The 27,734-nt window shown below is 45.9% G+C and overlaps 1 protein-coding gene across 2 annotated transcripts in view; it reads left to right on the top strand.

Moving 5' to 3' along the window:
• Window positions 1-27,734, top strand: part of NID1 (nidogen 1) — a 96,772-nt gene that overhangs the window by 57,373 nt on the left and 11,665 nt on the right. Inside the window, exons 12-14 of one of the 2 annotated variants that reach the window (XM_025389433.1) lie at window positions 698-820; window positions 21,579-21,806; window positions 24,416-24,588. In XM_025389433.1, the coding sequence (XP_025245218.1) occupies window positions 698-820; window positions 21,579-21,806; window positions 24,416-24,588 (524 nt within the window). The remainder of the gene's footprint in view (window positions 1-697; window positions 821-21,578; window positions 21,807-24,415; window positions 24,589-27,734) is intronic. The other variant, XM_025389440.1, reaches the window with a different exon arrangement.

The raw sequence follows: 27,734 nt of genomic DNA, 5'->3' as shown, positions 1-27,734 counted from the left end.
TGAATAAATGACTGCAGGTCAAAGAGTAAATGACTCAATGTAATTCCTTCAGACTTGAGCTTCTTGGCTGCCAGGGTGCTCTTACAGGTAATTTTAGGTAAGATAACCCATGAATAGAGTATCCTGAATCTCTTGGTTTGCACAATCACTTAATATTATACCATAGAGTATTTCTAAAAAGTCCCAACTAAGATAGAGTTTCTGAGATACTTTCTCTTTATTACTGAACATGTGGGTGTTTTCTCACTTTCTCTCAAGTAGTTAATAATCTGTTGGTCAACACTCAGACAGTTTTGAAGCTCTCATTTATGACAGGAGGGATAATTTTATAATGCAAATAGATCCTATCTTTTCCCCGTTGTAAGGTTGATACAAGCATTCTTTTCTTTCTTTCTTTCTTTCTTTTTTTTTTTTTGAGATGGAGTTTTGCTCTTGTTGCCCAAACTGGAGTGCGGTGGCGCGATCTCAGCTCACTGCAACCTCCACCTTTGTTGCCAAAGTGAAACACATTTGTAAGTGCAACAGATAGAAATTGGGGAGTCAGTGACTTGATAGTTAATGTTCAGTGAGTTTTGAAATACTCTTCCCAGATCAGAAGCAGGTTCCCATAGATTTGAGTAAGTGGCTTAAATTATTGTGTAAACTCCGAATTCCAGAAGAAATCTCATTGTCCCTGGGCCTGGTGGCTGTTTTACAGATGTGGATGAATGCCAGCCAAGCCGATGTCACCCTGACGCCTTCTGCTACAACACTCCAGGCTCTTTCACGTGCCAGTGCAAACCCGGTTATCAGGGAGACGGCTTCCGCTGCGTGCCCGGAGGTAAGGTTGTGGGACATCTGGAGTTGGCAGCCCATTGCCCTATCCATAAATCCAGAGCTCATGGCCCTGGGAGAGAAGGTGAGGTGGGAAAGTAGGAGGCTCCATGGAGAGCTCTAAGAGTTGTTGAGGTGGGAGATCAGAGCATGGACTGCAACACAGAGCATTCTTTGAAATGGTAGAACATCAGATGGGAACATTGCCTGTAATCCCAGTACTTTAGGAGGCCAAGGTGGGTGGATCACTTGAGGTCAGGAGTTCGAGATCAGCCTGGCCAACATGGCAAAACCCCCTCTCAACTAAAATTACAAAAAGTAGTCAGGCGTGGAGGCACGTGCCTGTAATCCCAGCTACTCCGGAGGCTGAGGCATGAGAATCGCTTGAACCCGGGAGGCAGAGGTTGCAGTGAGCTGCAATTGAGCCACTGTAGTCCATCCTGGGTGACAGAGTGAGACTGCCTTAAAAAAAAAAAAAGAAAAAAAAAAAAGAAAAAAATATATTTGACACCTTAGACTGGAGTTAACCAATTGTGTTATTGATTTTTAATTACTGCTGATGTTGTTGGTCAGATACATTCATGCCACTATAAATGTTTTCAATTAGAGATAAGTAAACATGTTCATCTCATCGCTTTTTAAGCAGTTAAAAACCATTTAAATAACCATCCCCTTCACTAGTCTGTGAGTGCATTGAAGACCTGTGAGCGCATTGAGGGTGGTGCAGCTACACTTTATTTTTTTGTATGTTTCTAGCACCCAATGGAGTATTTGGTATATGGTGGGGCTCACAGCTGTTTATAGCTGTTGAAGAAATAAGTGAACGAACCAGCTCCATTCCTCCAAAAGCATTTGGAAATCTTTGTTTATCTTCACTCTCAGTAAGACTAGTTTTTAGAGTAGCTGTCTATCAAAAAAGAGAAAATATCAGATTAAGATTTACATTTTAATGTATAGTAGCACAAATTGTTAGTCTAAATTATTTTTTTCTGCTTAAAATTGGGGGTTAGCAAACTATGGCCCATGGGCCAAATCTGGCTGGCTGTTTTTGTAAATAAAGTTTTATTGGAACACATCCATGCTTATGTATAGTCTATGGCTGCTTTCATGTTACAAAGGCCGAGTTCAGTAGTTGTGACAGAGACTGTAAGCTCTGCAAAGTCTAAAAAGCATAAATAGGCTGGGTGCCATGGCTCTCACCTGTAATCCTAGCATTTTGGGAGATTGAGGTGGACAGATTACTTGAGTCCAGGAGTTTGAGAGACCATGCTGGGCAACATAGCGAGACCCTGTTTCTACAAAAAATACAAAAATTAGCTGGGTGTGGTGTGGCACACCTATAGTCCTGGCTTCTCGGGGGGCTGAGGTGGGAAAACGGAGCCAGGGAGATTGAGGCTGCAGTGAGCCAAGATCACACTACACCCCAGCCTGGGTGACAGAGTGAGATCCTGTCTCAAAAAAAAAAAAAAAAAAGTATACATAGCCTACTATGTGGGCTCTTGACAGAAAAAGTTTGCTGACTCCTGGCTTCAATAAACCCAGGCAAGGCAACCTTTTGTTCCTGAAATTATGGGAACAAATACCACCACTCATAGATTTTAATGGGCGGGTTACATAGAGAAGAGTGTATAATCATTTGAGTCAAGACATTCCAGCCACTATTAAAAATGACTAATATTCATTGGCCAAGCGCGGTAGCTCACACCTATAATCCCAGCACTTTGGGAGGCCAAGACGGGCGGATCACGAGGTCAGGAGATTGAGACCATCCTGGCTAACACGGAAACCCCGTCTCTACTAAAACACACAAAAAATTAGCCATGCGTGGTAGTGGGCGCCTGTAGTCCCAGCTACTCAGGAGGCTGAGGCAGGAGAATGGTGTGAACCCGGGAGGCGGAGCTTGCAGTGAGCCAAGATCACGCCACTGCACCCCAGCCTGGGTGACAGAGCAAGACTCCGTCTCAAAAAAAAAAAAGTGACTAATATTCATTATTTCCTTAGGCTTGCTTCACATCTCCAGTTTAAAGAGAAGCAGATGTTTCCAATTTTGTTTTTTTGTTTTTTTAACCTGACTTTTTGTCCCCTCTTGAAAACTCTGTTGACTAAACAGAAACAGATCCAGACGTGTAGGCTGGGATCTAAAGATGGGACAAAGATAAAATCAGTAAGGGCTGCTTGCCAGGATCGTTTATATATTGGATCTTGTTCCCTTAAGAAGTTTAACATTTGGTTATATACTGGAGAGAGTGTGCATTAGAAATGTGTAAGAGTGTTCATTGAGTATTGTTTGTAATAGAAGAAAATCTAAATGACTGCAAACAAGAGGAACAAACAGATGACTTTTGGTATAATCCATACAATGAAATAACATATAGCAGTTAAAATGAATGAACTAGAGTTCAGGGGTAAGTCTCAAAAACATAATGTCGAGCAAAAGAATTTATAAAAGGATATGTATAGCACGGCCCCATGTGTATAAAACATAAGCCTATGTGAAAATATACCTACATGTGTTATGTTATGTACATACATAAGAAAGCTACAACATGCACAGTGAATGAGAAATGAAAAGTTCGGGATAGATGTTACCTCTATAATGGGAGAGAGGGAATTGGGATTGGGGAGGGATACATGGTATGTCTTAGTCTGTTTGGGGCTGCTCTGGCAAAATGCTGTAGACTGGGGGTTTATAAACAGCAGAAACTTGTTTCTCATAGTTCTGAAGGCCGGAAAGTCCAAGATCAATGTGCTGACAAGTTGTGTGTCTGGCGAAGGCCCACTTCCTAGTTCACAGACAGCCAGACATCTTTCTGCAATGTCCTTATATGGTAGAAAGGGCAAGGGGTCTCTTTGGGGACGCTATTATAAGGGCACCACTAAGGCCATTCATGAGGGCCCCCCTGTCATGACCTAGTCACCTCCTGGTGGCCTCACCCCCAATGCCATCACCTTGGGAGTTAGGATTTCAGTATATGAATGTGGGCGGGAACATAAACATTCAGACCGCAGCACAAGAGCTGCATTTGTGTTTCTAAAGTTTTATTTTTCAGTCAGAATATGAATACAGATATTTTCATCATATTATTCTAAATTGCATATGACTAAAATACTTTATGAAGGCCAGACACAGTGGCTCATGCCTGTAATCCCAGCACTTTGGGAGACCAAGGAGGGTGGATCACCTGAGGTCAGGAGTTCAAGACCACCCTGGCCAACATGGTGAAACCCCGTCTCTATTAAAAATACAAAAATTAGGCCAGGTGTGGTGGCTCATGCCTGTAATCCTAGCATTTTGGGAGGCCAAGGTGGGCGGATCACCTGAGGTTGAGAGTTCAAGACCAGCCTGACCAACATGGAGAAACCCCGTCTCTACTGAAAATACAAAATTAGTCGGGCGTGGTGGTGCATGCCTGTAATCCCAGCTACTCGGGAGCCTGAGGCAGGAGAATCACCTGAACCCGGGTGGCAGAGGTTGCGGTGAGTCGAGATCACACCATTGCACTCCAGCCTGGGCAACAAGAGTGAAACTCCTTCTCAAAAAAAAAAAAAAAAAAAAAAATTAGCTGGGTGTGGTGGCACGTGCCTGTAATCCTAGCTAATCAGGAGGTTGAGGCAGGTGAATAACTTGAGCATAGGAGGCGGAGGACGCAGTAAGCCAAGATTGCACCAGTGCACTCCAGCATGGGTGACAGAGAAAGACTCCATCTCTAAATAATAAATAAATAAATAAATACTTTATGAAACATTACAGGGAGAAAAATAATGCATAGTGTCATCTGGTCTCCTGGTGCCTATCATAGTGAAGGACAGGGATCATACAGCACTTATTTGGTACTTACTGTATACAGAAGGGGCTAGTTTCCAAAAGAAAACTAAACTGGCTTTGAAGGTAAGCCAGTTAAGATCATGGCTACTGTAACGTCAACTGATAACAGACAAACTACAAGAAATGGTGATTTGTTCCTCTTTGTCTCCTGCACGCTGCTCCACATCCTGTGTATGGATTGTAAAGTTAGTTTAGTGACTTGCTGTTCTCACTTTCTTTTAAATGGAATGTTGAAATAGCAAACAATAATCTAGAAAATATCAGATTGAGAATACATGTAGTAGCAATAAGTATTGCTCCATGAAGCAATGCTTGTATGTATATTTGTGTATGTGCATGGGTAGTGCATGCCAGCATATGTGCGTGTGTGTGCGTGCACATGTGTATGCATGTCTAAGTGTGCATGGGCTGGTGTACTGGGATGCTGAGTAAAATGTATTTCTTTCTGTGGATCATGGTTAGAAAGTTAGAAAGTCACCATATTAATTCTCTATTGTTGCATAACAAATCATCCCCAAAGCTAGCCACTTAAAACAATAAACATTTATTTTCTCACAGTTTCTGTGGGTCAGGAGTTCAGGAACAGCTTTCCTGGGTGGTCCCTGGACCCAGGGACTCTCATGAGGTTGTTGCTGAGACATCAGTCGGGGCTGTGGTCTTCTGTGACGGCAAAGAAGGAACCCCGCTGAAGGACCCGCGTGGTTGTCAGCAGGCCTCGGTTCCTCGCAACATGGGTCTTTCTACAGGGATGGCTAAGTGTCTTCAAGACCTAGCAGCTGGCTCCCTCCAGAGCAAGTCAAAGGAGAGAGAGAGAGAGAAAAAGAGAGACTGACCAAGATGGAAGCCACAGTCTTTTATAAACAGATCTTGGAAGTGACAAGTATCACTTTTGTTGATACCATCAGTCTCGGGCCATCCCTCTTGCAGTGTGACAGGGGTCTGCCCAAGTATGGAAGACCAGGCAGTGGGGAGAATGAGGGCCATCTTGGAGGTCGGCCACCGTAGCCACTGACCCTGACCTTGCCTGGACAACATCTGAGAGAATGTAACTGGCTAGGTTTTTGTAACATAAGGGAGTTTATTAGAGGATCAAAGAAAGGCATACAATGTCTTGGGCTAGAAATGTAAAACCTGGTCCTTAAGGGCAAATACCAAGCCTGGAGATGTTGGGTCACTTTGCTATACCCTTAGCACCAGCATTCTGCATCTAGATCTGGCGCCACACATCTGAGGCAGGAAGAAAATGAGATTTCAGGAAGCAGGGCTACAAGGAAAGATGAAAACATGCAGGATGATACAGCTCAAAGGACAGAAAGCTGAGGAACAACGTAATGTGGCTTCTGTTGTTTATATTATAGTTTACACATGTTTCAAGCAAACCCAGTGTGAAAAAACTAGAATTTCCTAATTAGAGCTGGAAGGGACACTAGAAAATGTGTCATTTATCCTATTTGTTTTACAAATAAGGAACATGAGGCCTGAATAATTTCTTAGTTTACAAAAAAAGGGTTCTTGAATCTTCTTTTTTTTTAAGAGACAGGACCTTGCTCTGTCACCCAGGTGCAGTGCAGTCATAGCTCACTACAGCCTTGACCTCCTGGGCTCAAGTGATCCTCCCACCTCCCACCTCAGCCTCCTGAGTATCTGGAACTACAGGTGTGCACCACCATGCCCAGCTAACTTCTTTTTATTTTTTCTAGACACAGGGTCTCACTATGCCCAGGCTGCTCTTGAAACCCTGGCCTCAAGTGATCCTCCCACTTTGGCCTCCCAAAGTGATGGGATTATAGGCGTGAGCCACTGTGCCCAGCCAAATTCTTTATATACATATACGTATCTTTGTGTTAGTCTGTTCTCGAGTTGCTATAAAGAAATACCTGAGGCTGGGTAATTTATAAAGAAAAGAGGTTTAATTGGCTCACAGTTCTGCAGGTTGTACAGGAAGCAGAGCCTGCACCGGCTTCCTGGGAGGCCTCAGGAAGCTTCCAATCATGGTAGAAGGTGAAGAGGGAGCAGGCGTCTCACGTGGCAGGAGCAGGAGCAAGTGAAGGGGGAGGTACTACACACTTTTCAACAGCCAGATCTTATGGGAACTTACTCACTATGCTGAGGATGGCACCAATGGAATGGTGCTAAACCATTCATGAAAAAACCACCCCCATGATCCAATCATATTTCACCAGGCCCCGCAATGCAATCATATTCCACCAGGCCCCACCTCCAACGTTAGGGATTACAATTGACCATGAGATGTAGAGGGGACAAAAATCCAAACCTTATCCATTTTAAATGAAAACAATTCCTAAGGCCTCCACTGTTGGCTTACATTACTTTTATTATAGATAAATCTAGGTATCAACTTTTTTCCTAACTATAAGGTCAAAACAGATTTGCAAATTAAATAAAACAGTTATAAATCATAAATTTCCAAATCAACATTAGTTTAATGTGCTGATTGTTGTTTGAGATGAAATTGCCATTCCTGCTGTTGGCTCCCCGACACTGGATGGGCATTCTTTCTGTCTCTACTGGGTAATTCCAGTCAGCCTATGAAGAAGTTGTGATCGTTCTCACCTAAAAGACAAATAAAAATGGACAGATGTGGTGGCTCATGCCTGTAATCCTATGGCTTGAGGCCAGGAGTTTAAGAACACCCTGGACAACATAGCAAGAACCCATCTCTATCAAAAAATTTAAAACTTAGCTGGGCACAGTATTAGCTAATTGTTACACAAAATTAAAAATTAGCTAGGCATGGCATTTAGAAATTAGCACACACCTGTAGTTCCAGCTGTTCACGAGGCTGAGGCAAGAGCCTCACTTGAGCCTGGGAGTTCAAGGCTGCAGTGAGCTATGATCGTGCCCCTGCACTCCAGCCTGGGGTGACAGAGCTAGACCCTTTCTCCAAAAAAATTTAAAAATAATAAACAAAATGAAGCTTTCCCTCAACCCTGCATCCGTCTCTCACTGCCATCCCCTCTCCCTCTTCCCTTTGTAGTTTAACTCCTCATCAAGGTCGTCTGGAATTGCTGCCTCTACTTCCTCCTCTCTCATCTTCCATTTTTGTCCTATCTTTATATTGTAAAAATAAAACAGATGCAGAAAGTCGAAGAAAGCAACAGGTAGTTCAAGGAGTTACTCTAAGGTGAGTCTGATTGTCACTACCACTCAGATCTTGAAATAGAGCTTTACCAGCAGCCCCAGAAGCCCCACCTGCCCCGATCATAGCCTCCTCTCTCTCCTCAAAAGCAACCACTAACCTGACATTTGTAGTAATCTCTTCCTTGCATTTCTAATAGTTTTATCTCACTTGAGTGTATTCCTAGACGTTGTAGGTTTAGTGCTGCTCATTTTTCTATCTGTAGTTTTCTTCGCCATCCCTTTCTTTTCCTTGCATTTGGTCTGTTGAAGAACCCATGCCTTTTGATCTGTAGTTTCCCACAGTCTGGATCTTGCTGATTGCACACTCATTGTACAGCACAACAAGCTCCTTTGTCCTCTAAATTGCCTGCATATTGTCAGAGGCTTGATCAGACTTAGGTTCACTCCTTTCAGCAGGACAATAGGTAGTGGTGTGATCTTTCATCAGGAGTGCATGTCTGCTTGTCTCACTTTTTGTGATGTTAGGAGCTATTGATGATTACTGCCTAGATCCATTAATTTCTAGGGAGTGACAAATGGTGATATTCAAATTTCATCATTACTTTCTCATTTATTAGTTGAAATTCATGCTCATTTCCTGGCTCCACTCATTTCTAATGGGGGGAGCAAAATGGTGATAGTCTAATTCTATTCATTGCAACAAAATAACAACTAAAACTGTATTTGTAATTTGGGAGCTGAGAGGTAACTCTATTCAGCATATGGGTGGAGAAGCAGAGGACAGTCAGTCTCCCAAGAGAAACGTAAAGCAAGTGAGTGACAAGGAGAGAGGAGCTCTTGGTTCCTGACAGTTGTCTATTTCTGGTTCCAGTCTCTTTTTTGATTCACATGACATAACTACATTTTCATAATAAATTCCTCCTTTGGGTTTAGGTTAAGTGAGAGTGGTTCCTGTTACTTTAGTTAAAGAACTTTGGCCAGTGAGGGCACTGTGTACACTTACGATGATGTTATTACTATTAGAAAACGCAGGCTGGATAATTAGCTGCTGTGCTCGGTACGGAAGTTAGTTGATGTTTATGGATTTTTGTTCATTTTAAAATTCAGGTAAGCTGTTTCTTTACCACTTTTCCTTTCTGACGTGTCTTCCTTAAAGAATGCCTCCCTAAAATAATATGAATAGATATCTCCAACATCAAACAATAGTTTCAAAAAGTGAAATTTTTATCTAGTGGAAGGAATAATACTAAAGTAATAGTAGCTAATACTTATATAGCACATAATTTTTGCCCAGTACTGTTTTAAAAATAGCAAAATGTAAGGTAAATTAGAAGAAATCTTTTTAGTAAATGAGATTTTATGTCAAAGTGTATGGCATATGAATCATTTTGCAATCAGAAAAAACAGACAATTGGTTCAAATATCTTGAGAATTGTATCTTACAAAATTATGATCGTATGTTGTTTATGCTTTCCAAAAGCATTACAATTTGCTTTTGAGATTTCCCAGCTCTCTCCCCATCCCCCGCCTATGTCTGGGCCTTCTCTTCCCTGGTCTCTGCTTACGTTTGTTTGTTTTTTGTTTTTTTGAGATGGAGTCTGTCTCTGTCACCCAGGCTGGAGTGCAGTGGTGCGATCTCGGCTCACTGCAACCTCCGCCTCCCAGGTTCAAACAATTCTCCTGCCTCAGCCTCCCGAGTAGCTGAGACTATAGGCGCACGCCACCACGCCCAGCTAATTTTGTATTTTTTTTTTTTTTGAGTTGGAGTCTTGCTCTGTCCCCCAGGCTGGAGTGCAGTGGCATGATCTCAGCTCACTGCAACCTCCGCCTCGTGGGTTCACGCCATTCTCCTGCCTCAGCCTCCTGAGTAGCTGGGACTACAAGTGCCCGCCACCGCGCCCGGCTAGTTTTTTGTATTTTTAGTAGAGACAGGGTTTCACCATGGTCTCGATCTCCTGACCTTGTGATCCGCCCACCTCAGCCTCCCAAAGTGCTGGGATTACAGGCGTGAACCACAATTTTGTATTTTTCATAGACATGGGGTTTCACCGTGTTGGTCAGGCTGGTCTCAAACTCCCAACCTCACTGATTTGCCCACCTCAGCCTCCCAAAGTGCTGGGATTACAGGCGTGAGCCACCGTGCCCGGCTCCATTCTTCTTATGTTTGATCCCACTCTTAGCACTGTCTTCCCAACGTGATGCCCTGACAGCCCGGTCAATTTCCTAGGGCCTAGCTCTTCCAGCACCTTTAGTCTTTACCTTTTTTTTTTTTTTTGAGACAGAGTCTTGCTCTGTCACCAAGGCTGGAGTGCAATGGCATGATCTTGGCCCACTGCAAGCTCCACCTCCTAGGTTCAAGCCATTCTCCTGGCCTCAGTCTCCCATGTAGCTGGGACTACAGGTGCCCACCACCACGCCCAGCTAATTTTTTGTATTTTTAGTAGAGACAAGGTTTCACCGTGTTAGCCAGGATGGTCTGGATCTCCTGACTTTGTGATCCACCGGCCTTGGCCTCCCAAAGTGCTGGGATTGCAGGGGCGAACCACTACACCTGGCCTGGTCTTTAACTTAAAGTAAGAAAAACCCTCCCAGTTTTGCTGCTGTTTTTACATTGGCCTGCAGTGCCTTCTAGAGTGCCTGTTAGCGCTGGGGCTTGCCTGTTCCTACACCGTGAGTTGCTTGCCGCTTTCCTCTGCTGTCTTCCACACAAAGATAACGGTTGGTGGTGTGTCCCTTCACCCTTCCTTATCACTGTGTTGCTTTGCAAATGTCACCCATGGGCTATGGATTTTGTTATCTAGTTAATCCATCTGGAACTGGACTGTAAACAGTAGGCTCCCGCATTCTTCCAGGGTCTCTCATTCCCTCTCTTACCGCTGCAGTCGGCTTCCTTCCCCACCACAGCACCCAGACTGCTCTCGTAAAAGTCAGCAACAACCCTCCCTCTGTTAGATCTGAGGCCTCATTTCTTTTTCTTTTTTCTTTTTCTTTCTTTTTTTTTTTTTTTTGGAACAGAATCTCACTCTGTCATTCAGGATGGAGTGCAGTGGTGCGATCTCTGCTCACTGCAACATCTGCCTCCTGGATTCTTGTGCCTCAGTCTCCTGAGTGGCTGGGATTACAGGTGTGTACCACCACACTTGGCTATTTTTGTCGTTGTTGTTTTTTGAGACAGGATCTCACTGTGTTGCCCAGGCTGGAGTGCAGTGGCGCCATCTCAGCTCACTGCAGCCTCTACCTCCCAGGTTCAAGCAATCCTCCTGCCTCAGCCTCCTGAGTAGCTGGGATTACAGGTGCTTGCCACCATGCCAGGCTAATTTTTGTATCTTCAGTAGAGGTGGGGTTTCACCATGTTGGCCAGGCTTGTCTCGAAATCCTGGCCTCAAGTGATCTGCCCGCCTCTGCCTCCCGAAGTTCTGGGATTATAGGCGTGAGCCATCGTGTCTGGCCTGAGGCCTCATTTCTTGATAGCGCTTGGCACAGTTGGTCTCACCCTCCTTCCTGAAACACTTTCTTCGTTTGGTATCCAGGACAACACACCTCAGGCTTTTCTGCATTTCCGGCTGGTGCATATCACTGCTGGTACGATTAGCCCCATCGAATGCATGAAGATATGTGGATTAGAGAGACTAGATAATTTGTCCAAGGCATCCAACTAACTAGCAGCATAGTCAAGACCAATAGTTAAATGTTTCTTAAGCATCTCTTGTGTGCTTGTCACTGCACTTGACTCGTGAACAGTAAAATGTCTCCACCCTGGACGAACCTGCACCGTAACTGGGCAGGAAAAGGGAATACTTGAAATTAGTAGTGAATAACTAGTAGTTATCACTAGGAGTGATAACTAGCAGTGGGAAGCAGAGATGCAGGTGGGCTAGAAAAGCTGCAGAAAGTGAGAGAGGGAGGATTCCCACTCAGCCTTTTCGGCGGGTGAGATTTGAATAGGAGGCAGGGAGGAATAATGAGGAGGAGGGACAGTCAGGCAAATGGGGGAGTTGAGGTTGAGGAGGTTCCAAACCAGGCCACCCAAAGGCTTGAAAAGCTCCCTGTCTTGATGCCTGTGGCCGCGTCTGACCGCCACCTCCTTCCCTTGTGAGTCTCACATGGCCTCATTTCCAAATCCACGGAGTCATCGTTGAGCCTGTGGTTCCTCCATCCGTTCTTTTTCTTGAAGTCCTCTCTAACCTAACCCCAGGGAGCATGAAGTCAACCATCCTCACCAATGCCTGGAATTTCTTGACTTCCTATCCCTCTGCACTCTCAGGCTACAAAGCTCTTGCCTTAAGTCTGTTCAACCACTGTGCATAGGCTGCTGTGACTGGGTGTGTTGGAGACACTGCAGATGTATTGCCTTGTTTTTTTGTTTGTTTGTTTTTTTAGAGCCTCGCTCTGTTGCTCAGACTGGAGTGCAGTGGCGCGATCTCAGCTCACTGCAACCTCCGCCTGCCGGGTTCAAGTGATTCTCCCGCCTCAGCCTCCCAAGTAGCTGGGATTACAGGCACGTGCCACTGGGCCCAGCTGATTTTTGTATTTTTAGTAGATACAGAGTCTCACCATGTTAGCCAGGCTGTTCTCGAATGCCCTGCCTCAGGTGATCTGCCTGCCTCAGCTTCCCAGAGTGCTGGGATTACAGGCATGAACAACTGCGCCCAGCCTGATCTATCATCTTTAATGTCAGCCAAGCCCTTGACCAAGGCAGGTGTGTTGCTCTTCCTCTCTGTCCCATAGCAGCCTGTCCAGACCACGGCCAGCCACTTCTCCCACTGTGCCACCGACCAGGGCCCTCATCTTTCGCCCTAGCCTGTATAGTCAAGGACTCTCCTATGTAGCCCTTGCAGGGCACCTGGCTGATGGCAGCTTTCACTAAATGCTTATAACACTAGTGAGTAAGTGCTTCACATGTCCATGGGACTCTTGACCTGAAGCGTATGATGACTACCGTGATTTTAAAAGCCTGCAGTGGTAGAATTTCGGGAGAGGGAGGCAGCCGGGAGCCAAGAGCTACTCCAGGAAACAGGTGTGACAAAACTCAACAATGCAGTTTCACATCACGACAGAAGAGACTGCACACAGAGGAGCAGTGCGAGTTCTCTTCTGGTGCTGGTTTACGACCTTTCTGTTTTCCCTTCTTTGTTTGCCTTTTCCTAACTGTGAGTTCAGTGCCCCACTGGCCATTCGTCTTCCTCTTCAGCCCTGTGAGAATGAGGGTAAATGTTGAGAAGGGACCTGAAGAGAGTTCATAAGTAAAGAAGGCTGTCATCACCATTATTGTTATTGCTATCACTGTTACTAGTAGTGTGGTTCTTAGTAGCCCTAGGAACATGAGGATGAAGACCATGTCAGATGGACATTGCCCCCTTGACTTGTAAATTCCCATTCTTGGAAATTTGGCACTCTTGCTTGGACTAACAAGTGTCTATTTGGCAGCAAATGAGATGGGGCTGTAAGCCAGCAAAATCTCAAAGCCAGGCTGGGCGCGGTGGCTCATGCCTGTAATCCCAGCACTTTGGGAGGCCAAGGCGGGCGAATCACGAGGTCAGGAGTTTGAGACCAGCCTGGTAAACATGGTGAAACCCCATCTTTACTAAAAATACAGAAAATTAGCTGGGCACAGTGGCAGGCGCCTGTAATCCCAGCTACTTGGGAGGCTGAGGCAGGAGAATTGCTTGAACCCGGGAGGTGGAGGTTGCAGTGAGCCAAGATTGCACCACTTCACTCCAGGCTGGGCGACAGTGAGATTCTGTCTCAAAAAAAAAAAAAAATCTCAAAGCCAGCAGAGACCAGGGACGGTTCACTGCACCCAAGTGACCTTGTCCAGAGATGTGTGTCCCCGAAGTGCATGCTCAGAGTCTGTGCAGGCCCTGGGAGTAGCTGTCCCTGCAGCGGGGCACAGACTCTGTGCCGGAAGATGCTGAATAAACAGCGCCTTCCCGAACAAGTTCCATTCTCAGTAGCCCATGGGTTCTCCCGTGGTTACATGTCATGTCTTCCCAGAGAGTCTTGACATCTGTGAGCACCTCCCCTCCCTCCACCCTATTGAGTCGATGAGCAGCTACAATGGTCATTTATTTGAATGAACACAGAGAAATCAATTTAATCAAGCAAGGGAATGGAATGCAAATCCAAAGTCAAGAATGTACCTTCTTCTTAGTTCTCCTTGTAAACCAAAAAGTATCTGAGACAGATTTCAATCAATTTAACAATTTATTTTGCCCAAGTTTAGGACATGCCTGTGACACAGCCTCAGGAGGTCCTGATGTCACGTGCCCAAGGTGGTCAGGCTACAGCTTGGTTTTATAGATCTTAGGGAGACATAAGACATCAATCAATACAGGTAAGATGTATGTTGGTTTGGTCCAGAAAGGTGGGACAACTGGGAGCCGAGCATAGGGTGGAGAGCTTCCAGGTCATAGGCAGATTCAAAGATTTCCTGATTGGCAATTGGTTGAGTTGTTGTCTAAAAACCTGGAACCAATAGAAAGGAATGTCTGGGTTACGATAAGGGCTTGTGGAGACCAAGGTTTAATCATGCAGATGAAGCCTCCAGGTAGCTGGCTTCAGGCAGAACAGATTGTAGATGTTTCTTATCAGACTTAAAGAGTCTGTTCTGTCAGGGTTTTTATTATTATTATTATTTTTTATTGAGACAGAGTCTTGCTCTGTCACCCAGGCTAGAGTGCAGTGGTGCAATCTCCACTCACTGCAAACTCCACCCCCTGGGTTCAAGCGATTCTCGTGTCGCAGCCTCCCAAGTAGCTAGGATTACAGGCGCCCATCACCATGCCCAGCTAATTTTTGTATTTTTAGTAGAGATGGGGTCTCACCATGTTGGCCAGGCTGGTCTCGAACTCCTGACCTCAAGTGATCCACCTGCCTTGGCCTCCCAAAGTGCTGGGATTACAGGCGAGAGCCACTGCATCTGGCCTGTTCTTTCAGTCTTAAAGGTCCATGTTGACATTAATGGTAATGAGACATGGCCAACCCTCCCCCTCCTCTCATGGCCTGAAGTAGTTTCATAGGTTTACTTTGGGATGCCCTTGACTGAGAGGAGGGGTCCATTCAGATGGTTGGGGGACTTGGAATTTTATTTTTGGTTTACACTCTATTTCATTTTCCTCTCATTCTCTTTGTCCCCCCACCTTGAGAAAAGTCACCCCAGACTTCCTGCCATTCCGCAGATAAGTATCAGGTCTTGAATGCTTTCTTCCGTAGCAGCTCGAACTAGATGAGTAAGAAGCAGCTTGTCTGAGTCATCAATTTATCAACCAGAAACAAACTCAGGAAATGCGTCTTTAGCATCCCCACTACCCCCACCCCAACCACCAGGCCTTTCATGGAAAGTTTCCCATGGGGCCCCCCCCCCCCCCCCCCCAGAGACTCAGCAGGGGGCTCTCCCTAGAGGCCCTGGGCTGCTCCCACTGTCTGCTGGCCCAGGAAGTCCACCGAGATCACAGCTTTTTATAAACACACTTGAGATTCTGTTTCCTGAGTACAGTCGAGGTTCCCCCTCCTTTTTACAAGTTCAAGATACAGTACTTCGAAGTTCCACTGTAAATTCTAGATCCCTTGAGATTTTGTATGCTGGCCCAATACTTAGTTAGCACGACTCTGTCGGCCACATAAAGTGGAACAACCCTTACTGCCTGAAAAGCTTGGTTTGGTTGACAGCATACGGAACACCAGTTCTGTTTTCCAACTGGAAAGGCACCACCATATGCAGATGTGATTGGTAGGAAAATGGGTCTGTGGCTGCACAGATAATTTTGGTGAATGTGCTAAGGTAATGTGTGTACATCGTTGTTCTTGTAACAGGTTCAGTGTGTGGGAGCTGTCCTGAGCACTGGCAATGTGGACGCCAGATGCCAGACCAGAATGGCGGGGGCTAGACCAGAAACCCAGAGACCTAGGTTCTCGTTAGAACTGAGCCACCAACCAGTGCTGTGGCCTGAAGGAGTCTCAACTTCTCTGAGTTTCAGTTTTCTCATTTGGTGTAAAAACTGCAGTTGCTTATCACGTAGGATTACTATGAGAATCAGATGAAATATATCTGTGAATGGAAACAGCTTATATGAAATCTCTAAAACCCTATGCCAACATAAAATTTTGTGCAAGTAAACACCTTTTACGTTCAAGAGTGAACAGAACCAGAAGTCTTTTTTTTTTTTTTTTTTGGAGACAGAGTTTTGCTCTTGTCACCCAGGCAAGATCTCGGGTCACTGCAACCTCTGCCTCCCGGGTTCAAGTGATTCTCCAGCCTCAGCCTCTGGAGTAGCTGGGATTACAGGCGGCCACCACCACACCCAGCTAATTTTTGTATTTTTAGTACAGAAGGGGTTTCTCCATGTTGGCCAGGCTGGTCTCAAACTCCTGACCTCAGGTGATCCACCTGCCTTAGCCTCCCAAAGTGCTGGGACTGCAGGCGTGAGCTACCATGCCTGGCCAGACATGTTTTATTCCAACCAGATGGCTTGCTTCTATCTTTGTTTGGTGCTTCCTACATCAAATGTTTTGTTTTGTTTTTTATATTAATTAGCCTCTGAGACAAAAGAAAAGCTTGCATGGTTTTCTCTTGCCGGGTTCAACAAATACTTTCCTGGCATGCTAACTGCTTGTCACCATGGGAGCAACCACAATAAGCAAGCCAACATGAGAACTGGCAACACAGACAAAGGTCCTTCAAACATTCGCTGGCAACACACTTGTGGAATGTCACCGTGTCTGCCTTTCGGGGATCCAGTCGCAAATGAACATCTGGGTGCAGAGCTCGAAATATCTCTGTGCACCTGTCTTGTCACCTCCCACTGACTCCTCAAACAGTCCTGTGAGATCTGTTATTACTGCCATCCCTGTTCCCCAGCTGCAGGAAGCACAGCTTAATCTGTATCATTGACACGTGCAAGGTGACACCAGAAGTCATGGAACTCAGGCCAGGTGTGGTGGCTCATACCTGTAATCCCAGCACTTTGGGAGGCCGAGGCGGGTGGATCACCTGAGGTCAGGAGTTCTAGACCAGCCTGGCCAACATAGTGAGACCCCGTCTCTACCAGAAAAATACAAAATTAGCCGGATGTGGTGGCGGGCACCTGTAGTCTCAGTTATTCGGGAGACTGAAACAGGAGAATCTCTTGAGCCCAGGAGGCAGAGGTTGCAGTGAGCATTTCACTCCAGCCTGCACAAGACAGAGCGAGACTGTAACTTAAAAAAAAAAAAAGTAATGGAACTGAGAATCAAAAACATTCCCAGGTGCAAAATTCTGAGAAATATATAATATTCTAGTCTATGTGATTACAGCATGTTTTTATTATTAATTAACATTTTAGCATATATTAATTAATGCACACATACATAAACATATATACAAATAAGTACATATTTCCCCTTAACATAACTAGTAATGCCCTAGAGCAGGGGTTGGCAACTACAGTCCCCATAGGCCAAATCTGGCCCACTGTTTGTTTTGTAAATAAAGTTTTATTGGGAAAGCCACACTCATTCATTGATGTATGAGACATGATTGCTTTCATGCTACAACCACAGAGTTGCATAGTTGTGACAGAGACCTCATGGCCCACAAAGCCAAAAATATTTATTCTTCCTCTTAACAGGAAAAGTCAGTTGAGCCCTACCCTAGACCTACTCAACCACTATCTTCTACTCATCAAAAAAAGCACAGAGGAGGCTAGGCATGGTGGCTAACGCCTGTAGTCCCAGCACTTTGGGAGGCTGAGGCGGGCAGATCATCTGAGGTCAGGAGTTCAAGACCAGCCTGACCAACACGGTGAAACCCCATCTCTACTAAAAATACAAAATTAGCTGGGCATGGTGGCAAGCATCTGTAATCTCAGCTACTCAGGAGGCTGAGGTAGGAGAATTGCTTGAACCCAGGAAGCAGAGGTTGCAGTGAGCTGAGATCGCGCCACTACACTGTAGCTTGGGCAACAAGAGCAAAACTCCATCTCAAAAAAAAAAAAAAGCACAGAAGACTGAGACAGGAAGATGACTTGAGTCCAGGAGTTGGAGGCCAGCCTGGGCAACATAGCAAGACCCTGCCACTTAAAAAAATACATAAAGTGGCCAGGCGTGGTGGCTCACACCTATAATCCCAGCACTTTGGGAGGTCAAGATGGGTGGATCACTTGAGCTCAGTAGTTCGAGACCAGTCTGGGCAACCTAGTGAGACCCCATCTCTACTAAAATTACAAAAAATTAGCCAAGTGTGGTGATACATGCCTGTAGTTCCACCTACTTGGGAGGCTGAGGTGGGAGGATTGCTTGAGCCTGGGAGGTGAAGGTTGCAATAAGCTGAGATTACACTACCACACTCCAGCCTGGGTGACAGAGTGAAATCCTGTCTCAAAAAAGAAAAAACAAACAAACAAACAAAAAACAAAACAAAAAAACCGTGGAGTGAAAATGGACAGAATTAAAAGGAGAAATACAAATTATATATTTAAAGAAAAAGCACCTGGGCATTCCTTGGCTCTCCATGCCTTGTGGACGATCTCTTCTGTGTATCTGCTGTCTCCTGGTCTCCTCTGTCAAGGCAGCCACTCACTGAATTGCAAATGTGTGTTCAGTTGTTGACTTCCCTCCAGACTGTGAGCTCCTTGAAGGCAGGCGCTATGGGTTATTCCTGTGTGCATTCCCCCAGCACAGTCAAGTAGGTACTTCTTGGTTTTTTTGGTTTTTGTTTTTTTGGGGGACAGGGTCTTGTTCTGTCACCCAGGCTGGAGTGTAGTGGCATGAACATGGCTCATTGCAGCCTCAAACTCCTGGGCTCTACAGATCCTCCTGCCTCACCCTCCCAGGTAGCTGGGACCACAGGTGCATGCCACCACACCCAGATAAGTTTTTTATTTTTTGTAGAGATGGGTCTTGCTGTGTTGCCCAGGCTAGTCTTGAACTCCTGGGCTCAAGTGGTCCTCTCTCCTTGGTCTCCCAAAGTGCTAGAATTACAGGTGTGAGCCACTGTGCCTGACCGAGTAGATGATTTTTGTCAGGGAGATAGACAAGGAACAGCTCCTTAGAGTCAGTGAGATACAGGTATGGTGTGGGCAAGCCCAGATCACCCTGGGAGGTCATAGAGGGGATTGGACTCAGCCTTGGGGAGTTGAACAGGCTTCCTGAAGGGAGTTAAGTGCCTAAGCTGATTTCTGAAGGATTAACCAGACAGGGAGAAGGAGAGTCACAAAAAGAATATCACGTGGAAAGGCCTGGGAGAGGCAACAAGACATGGATGAAGTATAGCTCTTAGCAGTCAGTGATGTGGAGAATGGGTACCTCCTGCCAGTGTCTGGACGTTGCTTTGTGTGGTCAATACTGCAGAAGTTACAACTCTGGACTGGTGACTGAACTCTAACCAGTGTGGAGCGCACTATGACTTGGAAGTTGTTTATTCCAGGCCACAGCTGCTTATTAGCAATTCCACAGCTTCAGAAGTACAGCTGTCCCTCAGTATCCACGGGGCATTGGTTCCTGAAGATACAAATCCACAGGTACTCAAGTCCCTGATATAAAATGGTACAGTATTTGCATATAACCTATGCACACCCTCCCATATACTTTAAATCATCTCTAGATTATTTATAATTCCTAATACAATGTAAATGCCATGTAAGAAGTTGTTATATTGTATTGTTTAGGAAATGATGACAAAAAAAGAAATCTGTTCATGTTCAGTACAAATGCAACCATCCTTTTTATTTTTCCAAATATTTTCTTTTTTTTTTTTTTGAGACGGAGTCTCACTCTGTCGCCCGGGCTGGAGTACAGTGGATCTCAGCTCACTGCAAGCTCCGCCTCCCGGGTTTACGTCATTCTCCTGCCTCAGCCTCCCGAGTAGCTGGGACTACAGGCGCCCGCCACCTCGCCCGGCTAGTTTTTTGTATTTTTTTTTTTTTTTTAGTAGAGACGGGGTTTCACTGTGTTAGCCAGGATGGTCTCGATCTCCTGACCTTGTGATCCGCCCGTCTCGGCCTCCCAAAGTGCTGGAATTACAGGCTTGAGCCACCGCGCCGGGCCTTCCAAATATTTTCGATCTGTGGTTGGTTGAATCTACAAATGTGGAACCCATGGATATGGAGTGTTCACTGTATTTCCCTGTCTTAAGATCTGAGTTGTACAGTTTAGAGGTCAATTTTCATGCCAAAAAGCAGGACATAAATAAAGGAAAACATACAAGTGTTGGTAAACGCACTTGGTGGTATCTGGTCCCTGAAATCTTTGGCCTTGACTTGTCGGTTATCAAGAAGCTTGAGATGCCAGCATGGCCAACATGGTGAAACCCCGTCTCTACTAAAAATATAAAAATCAGCCAGATGTGGTGGCACTTGCCTGTAATCCCAGCTATGCAGGAGCCTAGGGCAGGGCAATCGCTTGAACCTGGGAGGCATAGGTTGCAGTGAGTCGAGATCACGCCACTGCACTCCAGCCTGGGCAACAGAGTGAGACTCCATCTCAAAAAAAAAAAAAAAAGAAACTTGAGATGATAAAAATGACACATTTAGAAAAAACAGAACAAAAAAATTTCTTAAAATAAAACCCAGTGATGTTCATCAATGGGTAAGCAAAATATGATCTGTCCCTACAATACAATATTATTCAGCCATGAATATGAAGCAGGTTCTAATACATGCTACCACTTGGATAAAGCTTGAGAACATTCTGCTAAGTGAAAGACGCCAGACACAAATGTCACATATTGTATGATTTTGTGTATACGAAATACCCAGGATAGGTAAATGTGCAGAGACAGACTGTAGATTGATGGTTGCCAGGGGCTGGGAAGAAGGGGGAAACGGGGATCAACTGCTTAATGCATATCAGCTTCCTTTTGGGGTGATGAAAATGTTTCAGAACTAGGTAGAGGTTGGTGGTTACTCAGCATGGTGAATGCACTAAATACCATTGAATTGTTTACTTAAAAATGGTTTACTCAGCAGGGTGCAGTGGCTCATGCCTGTAATCCCAGCACTTTGGGAGGCCGAGGCAGGTGGATCACCTGAGGCCAGGAGTTCAAGACCAGCCTGGCAACATGGTGAAACCCTGTCTCTACTAATAATACAAAATTAGCTGGGCGTGGTGGCAGGCGCCTGTAATCCCAGCTACTCAGGAAGCTGAGGCAGGATAATCACTTGAACCCAGGAGGTGGAGGTTTGAGTGAGCAGAGATTGTGCGGCTGCACTCCAGCCTGGGTAACAGGAGAGAAACTCTATCTCAAAAAAATAAAAAAAGGTTCACTTTATGTTCTATCAATTTGCTTCAATTCTTTTTGCCTCAATTAAAAAAAAATGTTTTAAAAGGAACTACCTAGGAGTAAGAAGGAGATGAAAATATAATTTTGTTGACAGTTAAACCTATTCAATAATAATGATGTTTTTGCATTTTGAAAAACTGATGAGGCCGGGCGCGGTGGCTCAAGCCTGTAATCCCAGCACTTTGGGAGGCCGAGACGGGCGGATCACGAGGTCAGGAGATCGAGACCATCCTGGCTAACACAGTGAAACCCCGTCTCTACTAAAAATACAAAAACTTAGCCGGGCGAGGTGGCGGGCGCCTGTAGTCCCAGCTACTCGGGAGGCTGAGGCAGGAGAATGGCGTAAACCCGGGAGGTGGAGCTTGCAGTGAGCTGAGATCCGGCCACTGCACTCCAGCCTGGGTGACAGAGCGAGACTCCGTCTCAAAAAAAAAAAAAAAAAAGAAAAACTGATGAAACAAAACCCAGTGATACACAGGCAGCCCTCGTGGTTCTGAGCGAGCTGCGGGGACTCCTGCAGCCCCACCAGGGAGCACTGACGGATGACGCACCTGACAGCTTTCCTGTCTGTTTCTCTGATAGAGGTGGAGAAAACCCGGTGCCAGCATGAGCGAGAACACATTCTCGGGGCAGCGGGGGCGGCGGACCCACAGCGACCCATTCCTCCAGGGCTGTTCGTTCCAGAGTGCGATGCGCACGGGCACTACGCGCCCACCCAGTGCCACGGCAGCACCGGCTACTGCTGGTGCGTGGATCGCGACGGCCGCGAGGTGGAGGGCACCAGGACCAGGCCCGGGATGACGCCCCCGTGTAAGTGGGTGCAGGCCGTGCTTGGGCGTGTGCCTGAGAAGGACCTCGGGGACCGGAATTGCTGAACACGCACTTGGCTCTTCTGCTGCGCTAAAGCTTGAACTGTTCCACTGGCTCCAGCCCCACCCGCTCCCTCTGCACCCCTCTTGCCTCTCACCCCGCTCCTCCCCATGCTTCCTCTCCTCCTCACACTCTCTGTCCTCTTACCCTCTTCTTTCTCTTTCCCCATCCAACACACACACATGTGTAGGGTGTAAATACCCAGTGGGGCCTGCCACAGCAGTACCCTTAATGGTAGCAGAGCGGCTGTGTGTGCTCCGTGCCTCCCAGAGGAACTCTTTGCCCAGGGAGGCTGGAGGTGGAATGTTCCTGCTCTGGGGTATGGCAGGGACGGTGGGGACCAACCTGAACGTCTTCCCCAGGGCTCGGTGTCCTAGGCAGTGGGACCTGTTCAGACCCTTGCAACCCTTGCCTCCTTCAATCGTGCCCTAGGGCCTTTAGCTACTTGGGTTGATTTTTCAATCCAAGGAGCAAACAGCCACAAAGCTTTCTGCGTGAGCTGGTTTTAAGACCATCACCGGAGGCAGTGGGAAGTTGCTGTCCTAGGGGCCAGGGGCCCTGTGTGAGGCCCATCCTGGTGGCTGTGTGACTCTGGACAGACACCTTCCCCAGTCTCAGCCTAAGACATGAGGCAGAATAACCCTGAGAGTGATTCCCAGCTCTAAAATTCTGCTTCTGTTGCAAATGTAGAAACTGGTTATTGTCACAAATTATCAAAAACCAATATAATAAATTTTTGAATCTCCACTCACAATTTAGCTAAAAATCATAGATTGATCTCCTATCAGATATTTCCCCAAAGCTGCTAATAAACAGTAAAACAATTACTCAGAAACTTCACTCATTCACGCAGCCAACATTCACTGACGGGCAGTGCTGTGGTGGGTGCTAGGATATCCAGAGGAAAGTCACGGTGCTGGGCGCCCAAGAAGCGGAAAGGACGGTGAATAAACAGGAACAGTGTAGGGAGATGAGCTTTAGGAGAGGGTGGACAGCGACCAGGGAGCCGAGGAGGAATCCTGGCTTGTGTGGGGCGATGGGCTCATGGGTGAGGCTTTCCAGAAGCAACACTACGTGAGCCACGTTTCTAAGCCTGCGTATTGGTCATGAGGGCAATGAGGAGCCTGGGATGGGTTTGGAGCAGGTGCCCATGTGAAGCAGGGTTTAGGTTTAGAGTATCACTGGCTGGGGGTAGAAGCTGAGAGGCAGGCATGACAGTCCCTGGCAGGGGGGAGGTGAAGGCTGTTGCACTAATGATGAATCCAGGTGAGAAACGGATGGATTTCAGAGATATGAAAGAGGTCAACCAGATTGGTTTATGTCATCGATTGGGTGTAATAGGCAAGACAGACAAGAGAAAGTGACCTTGGGGACAACCTTTTCCAGCTCTCACTGTAGAGAGCAGGAGACCAGGCCCTGGAAGATGCATGCCCTGTGCACACAGCAAGTGAGTGGGCGAGGCCAGGACAGGGCTCAGGTCTACAGACACCCCGATCAGCCCTCTTAGCCCTCCTTACTCTGCAGCACAGCTGTGTGTCCCTCCTGGGACATTGTCTTGTCAAGTGAATCAAGGAGCTGGCCAGGGTTTGAGGTCAGCAGATGAAAAGACAAGCCTGACTCTGAGGGAAAAGGAGCCCCTGGCCATGATTTTGTTCTTGAAAGCCCATAAACTTCATGCTCTTGCTTGTCAGGCCCCAGTCTGTCCATCCCTGTGGCACCGGGACAGAGTGCACTGCATGGGGCAAGCTCATTCTGATAGGCTCCTCCAGCATGAAAAAGCTCAATAGCTTGCACTAGAGCATGGCTCCCTGTGGGCAGGGAGTTCAGGGATGCTGTTTTTGCTGTTGTGCTATCACTGGTGCTGCCGGTGCTGCTGGTGCTGCTGGTGCTGCTCTTACTTGCTTCACTCCTCTAGCACCAGTGCCCAAAGCAGAGCATACTGTAGCCAAGCTTTTCTATTACGAGGGAAGCCGGCCGGGCACGGTGGCTCACACCTGTAATCCCAGCACTTTGGGAGACCTAGGTGGGCAGATCACTTGAGGTCAGGAGTTTGAGACCAGCCTGGCTAACATGGTGAAACCCTGTCTCTACTAAAAACACAAAAATTAACTGGGTATGGTGGTGCGTGGCTGTAATCCCAGCTACTCAGGAGGCTGAGGCACAAGAATCGCTTGAATCAGGCAGGCAGAGGTTGCAGTGAGCCGAGATCACACCACTGCACTCCAGCCTGAGTGACAGAGCAAGACTCCATCTCAAAAAAAAAAAAAAAAAAAAAGAGGGAGGCCAAGCCTATTTTTTTCACATGACCTTTAACGCTTTGTATTACCTTCTTCATCAGTGCCCTTTGACTGAGGGCTTTCTTCTGGTGCTTTCAGCTATAAAATGGGCAATGTGTGGCTGTGGCAGTTTGTGGTGCCATAAAGATGATATGACCTGATGTGTGGGTGTGTGTATGTGTGTGCATGCTGCGTATGTGTGGGGGTGTGTGTGTGCATTTGTGGGTTTCTGGTGCACACGGGCCTTGCTCACTGACCCCCTCTGCCATGCAGGCCTGAGTACAGTGGCTCCCCCGATTCACCAAGGACCCGCAGTGCCTACCGCCGTGATCCCCTTGCCCCCCGGGACCCATTTACTCTTTGCCCAGACCGGGAAGATTGAGCGCCTGCCCCTGGAGGGAAATACCATGAGGAAGACAGAAGCAAAGGCATTCCTTCATGTCCCGGTGAGTGCTGGCTGATTGCACCTGGTGACAGCTCCTGCTTCAGTGACCTGGAGAAACAAGCAGGACGAGGTCAGACCAGAACCCCAGGCTCAACCCCTGGAACCATGGGTGCTCATTCCATGTGGGCCCAGGTGACCATCTCTAGATGGGGCCACTGTATTGCTGAGCTGCCCATGAGGCTCACAGTAAGATGGGCACAGATGTGGGAAGGCCTTCCAGAGCTACCCCTTGGTGGTGGCTTCACGCTAATTTCGTACCTTGTTCGTGTGCATCTGCTGGCTTGATCTTTCCATTCCTGCCAAATTCATGGTGATTCATCTTTCAGCAGCTGCTCAATTTGAGAGCCTCATATCTGCCCTGAGGTAGCAACAAGCATTGGAGTTTTTAGAGGCTTTCAAAGCTTCAGGATGCATTTTGTGATTTAGGGACTTCTTTTCCCATTGGATAGAGGTTGGGCAATTCAGAAAAGTCATTCTGTTTTATCTGATCCTGACTCCTGCCAAGAAACCAAACCTGAGACCTGCAGGCTTCCACTACAAGGCTGAGTCAGAGTTATTGGAGCAGTGGGAGGGGCTATGAGGGTCCCATGAAAAGTGAAGGAGAGGGAGGGTCTGAGATCATTGGCGCTTGTAAAAGAAAGTCCAGCAGAAAGCCCTATCATTCCTCACTGGGGGCACAAAGTCTGCTTGAAAAATCTTGGTAAAGATGCTACTTGGGCCATCTTGTCTGCCACAGGCCCAGCTTCCAGTTTTTCTTCTCTTCCTCCTTTCTCTACCCATTGTGTTTTCTTCTTTTTCTACTTACTCTTCCTGAATTGATCTCCACTTCATAGATGCCACACATAGCCACATCCCTTCTTTGGGACCAGGGAGGAAATATCAGCAAAAAAGTATCCAAAATAAAAATACTTCTCAAAAGCCTCTTGCAAAGAAGTCTTTATGAGATTCATGTCCTTTTCCTGCACAAAGCCCTCAGATGGGTTCCCTCTTCACTCAGAATAAAATCCAGTCCTTTGCATGGCCCTCAAAGCCGTATAGGATCTGGCCTCTTGTCCTCTCTCCCACCCTATTCCCTACCACTCTCACCTCACTCACCGACTTCAACCCTCTGGCCCTCTGGCTGGTCTTTGAACACACCAGGCACATCTCTGTCTCAGGGCCTTTGCACTTGCAGTTCCCCTGCCTGACAATTGCACAGTTCACTGCCTTACTTCATGCAAATTTCTGCCAAAGCATCATCTCTCAGAGAGGCCTGTCCTGATCCCCCTGTCCAGACAGCAGCCACCACTGCTCTCTAGCTCTTTATGCTGCTTTGTGTTTCATCAGAGCTCTTGGCACTATGTGATGCATTAAATACCCATATTTGTGTTGTGTATCTGACATGTATCTTTCTATTAAAATATCAGCACCACAAGAGAGGAACTGTTCATTTCTTTCATGGAGGTGTTGGTTTAATGTAGTATTTCTAGACTCAAAACTGTGCTTGGCATGTAGGAAGCACTCAAAAAAATATTTGCCAAACAAATGCATACATGATCATTGTATTCATCTATTGCCTTGCTGAACATGTAAACCCCTTGAAGATCATCTGTGTCATTTCCATCTCCAGCACATGCTCTCAGGTAATAGGAATGGGTTAAATTCCCTGTGAAAGACATTCTTTCCCAAGACCAAGGGGAGAGGCTAAATGTCATGTGAGGCAATAAAAAGCAGATAATTTACAGCCTGGGCAACAGGGAGAAACCCCATCTCTACTAAAAATACAAAAATTACCTGGGCATGGTGGTGCATGCCTGTAATTCCAGCTACTTGGGAGGCTGAGGCACAAGAATTGCTTGAACCTGGGAGGCAGAGGTTGCAGTGAGCTGAGATCCTGGGCAACAGAACGAGATTCTTGTCTCAAAAAACAACAACAACAACAACAACAACAACAAAAACCCAGATAATTATTTAACTGGGATAGGTGGAAGGGGGAATGCTGAAATAACAGGATAAACATTCACCATCTTTTGGAAAACTGTTTAAAGTGGTATTAAGTATATAAACAATGTTATGCAACTATCACCTCCATTCATCTGCAGAACTTTCTCATCATCCCAAACTGAAGCTATTAAACAATACCTCCCATTCTCCCTCCACCCATGTCCTAGCCCCTGGCAGCCACCATTCTACTTACTGTCCCTATACATTTGACTTTTCTGAGTACCTCCTAGAAGCAGAATCATACAGTATTTGTCATTTGTGTCTGGCATATTTCACTTAGCACGATGTCCTCAGGTTCATCCATACTGTAGCATGTGTCAGAATTTCTTTTTTAAGACTGAAAAACATCGCATTGTATGGATGCCATATTTTGTTTATTTATTCATCTATCAGCAGTTGCTTCCACCTTCTGGCTTTTGCAAATAATGCTGCTATGAACACAGGTATACAAATATCTGTTCAAGTCCCTGCTTTAACTTCTTTTCGATATATACACCAAAGTGGAATTGCTAGATCATATGGTAATTCTATATTTAATTTTTTGAGGAACAACCATACTGTTTTCCACAGTGGTTGTACCATTTTACATACCCACCAGCAGAGCACAAGGGTTTAAATTCCTCCATATCCTTACCAAAACTTGTTGGCTGTTTTTGTTTTTTAATGATAGCCGTTGTAACAGGTGTGAAGTGGTTTTGATTTGCATTTTCCTAATAATTTATAACATTGAACATCTTTTCACATACTTAATGGCCACTGTATATCTTCTTTGGAGAAATGTCTACTTAAATACTTTTGTCTGTTTTTTGATTTGTTCTTTTGTTGTTGTTGAGTTGTGGGAATTCTTTATATATTCTGGATATTAACTCTTTAAAAGATACATGATTTGCAATATTTTCTCACATTCCATGGTTGTCTTTTCAGTCTCTTGATTATGTCCTATGATGCACAGAAATTTTTAATTTTGATGTAGTCCAATTTACCTATTTTTTCTTTTGTTGCCTGTGCTTTTGGTATCATATCCAAGAAATTGTTGCCAAATCCAATGTCATGAGGCTTTCCCCCTGGTTTTTGTCTAAGAGTTTTATAAGTTTGCTCTTACATTTAGGTCTTTGATTCATTTTGAGTTAATTTTTGTATGTGGTGTGAGGTAAGGGTCACTGT

The sequence above is a fragment of the Theropithecus gelada genome, chromosome 1 (genome assembly GCF_003255815.1).
Source record: "Theropithecus gelada isolate Dixy chromosome 1, Tgel_1.0, whole genome shotgun sequence".
NCBI classification, from domain to species: domain Eukaryota; kingdom Metazoa; phylum Chordata; class Mammalia; order Primates; family Cercopithecidae; genus Theropithecus; species Theropithecus gelada.
The sequence above is the reverse complement of the archived record's forward strand: the minus strand, read 5'-3'. Positions and strand labels throughout refer to the sequence as shown.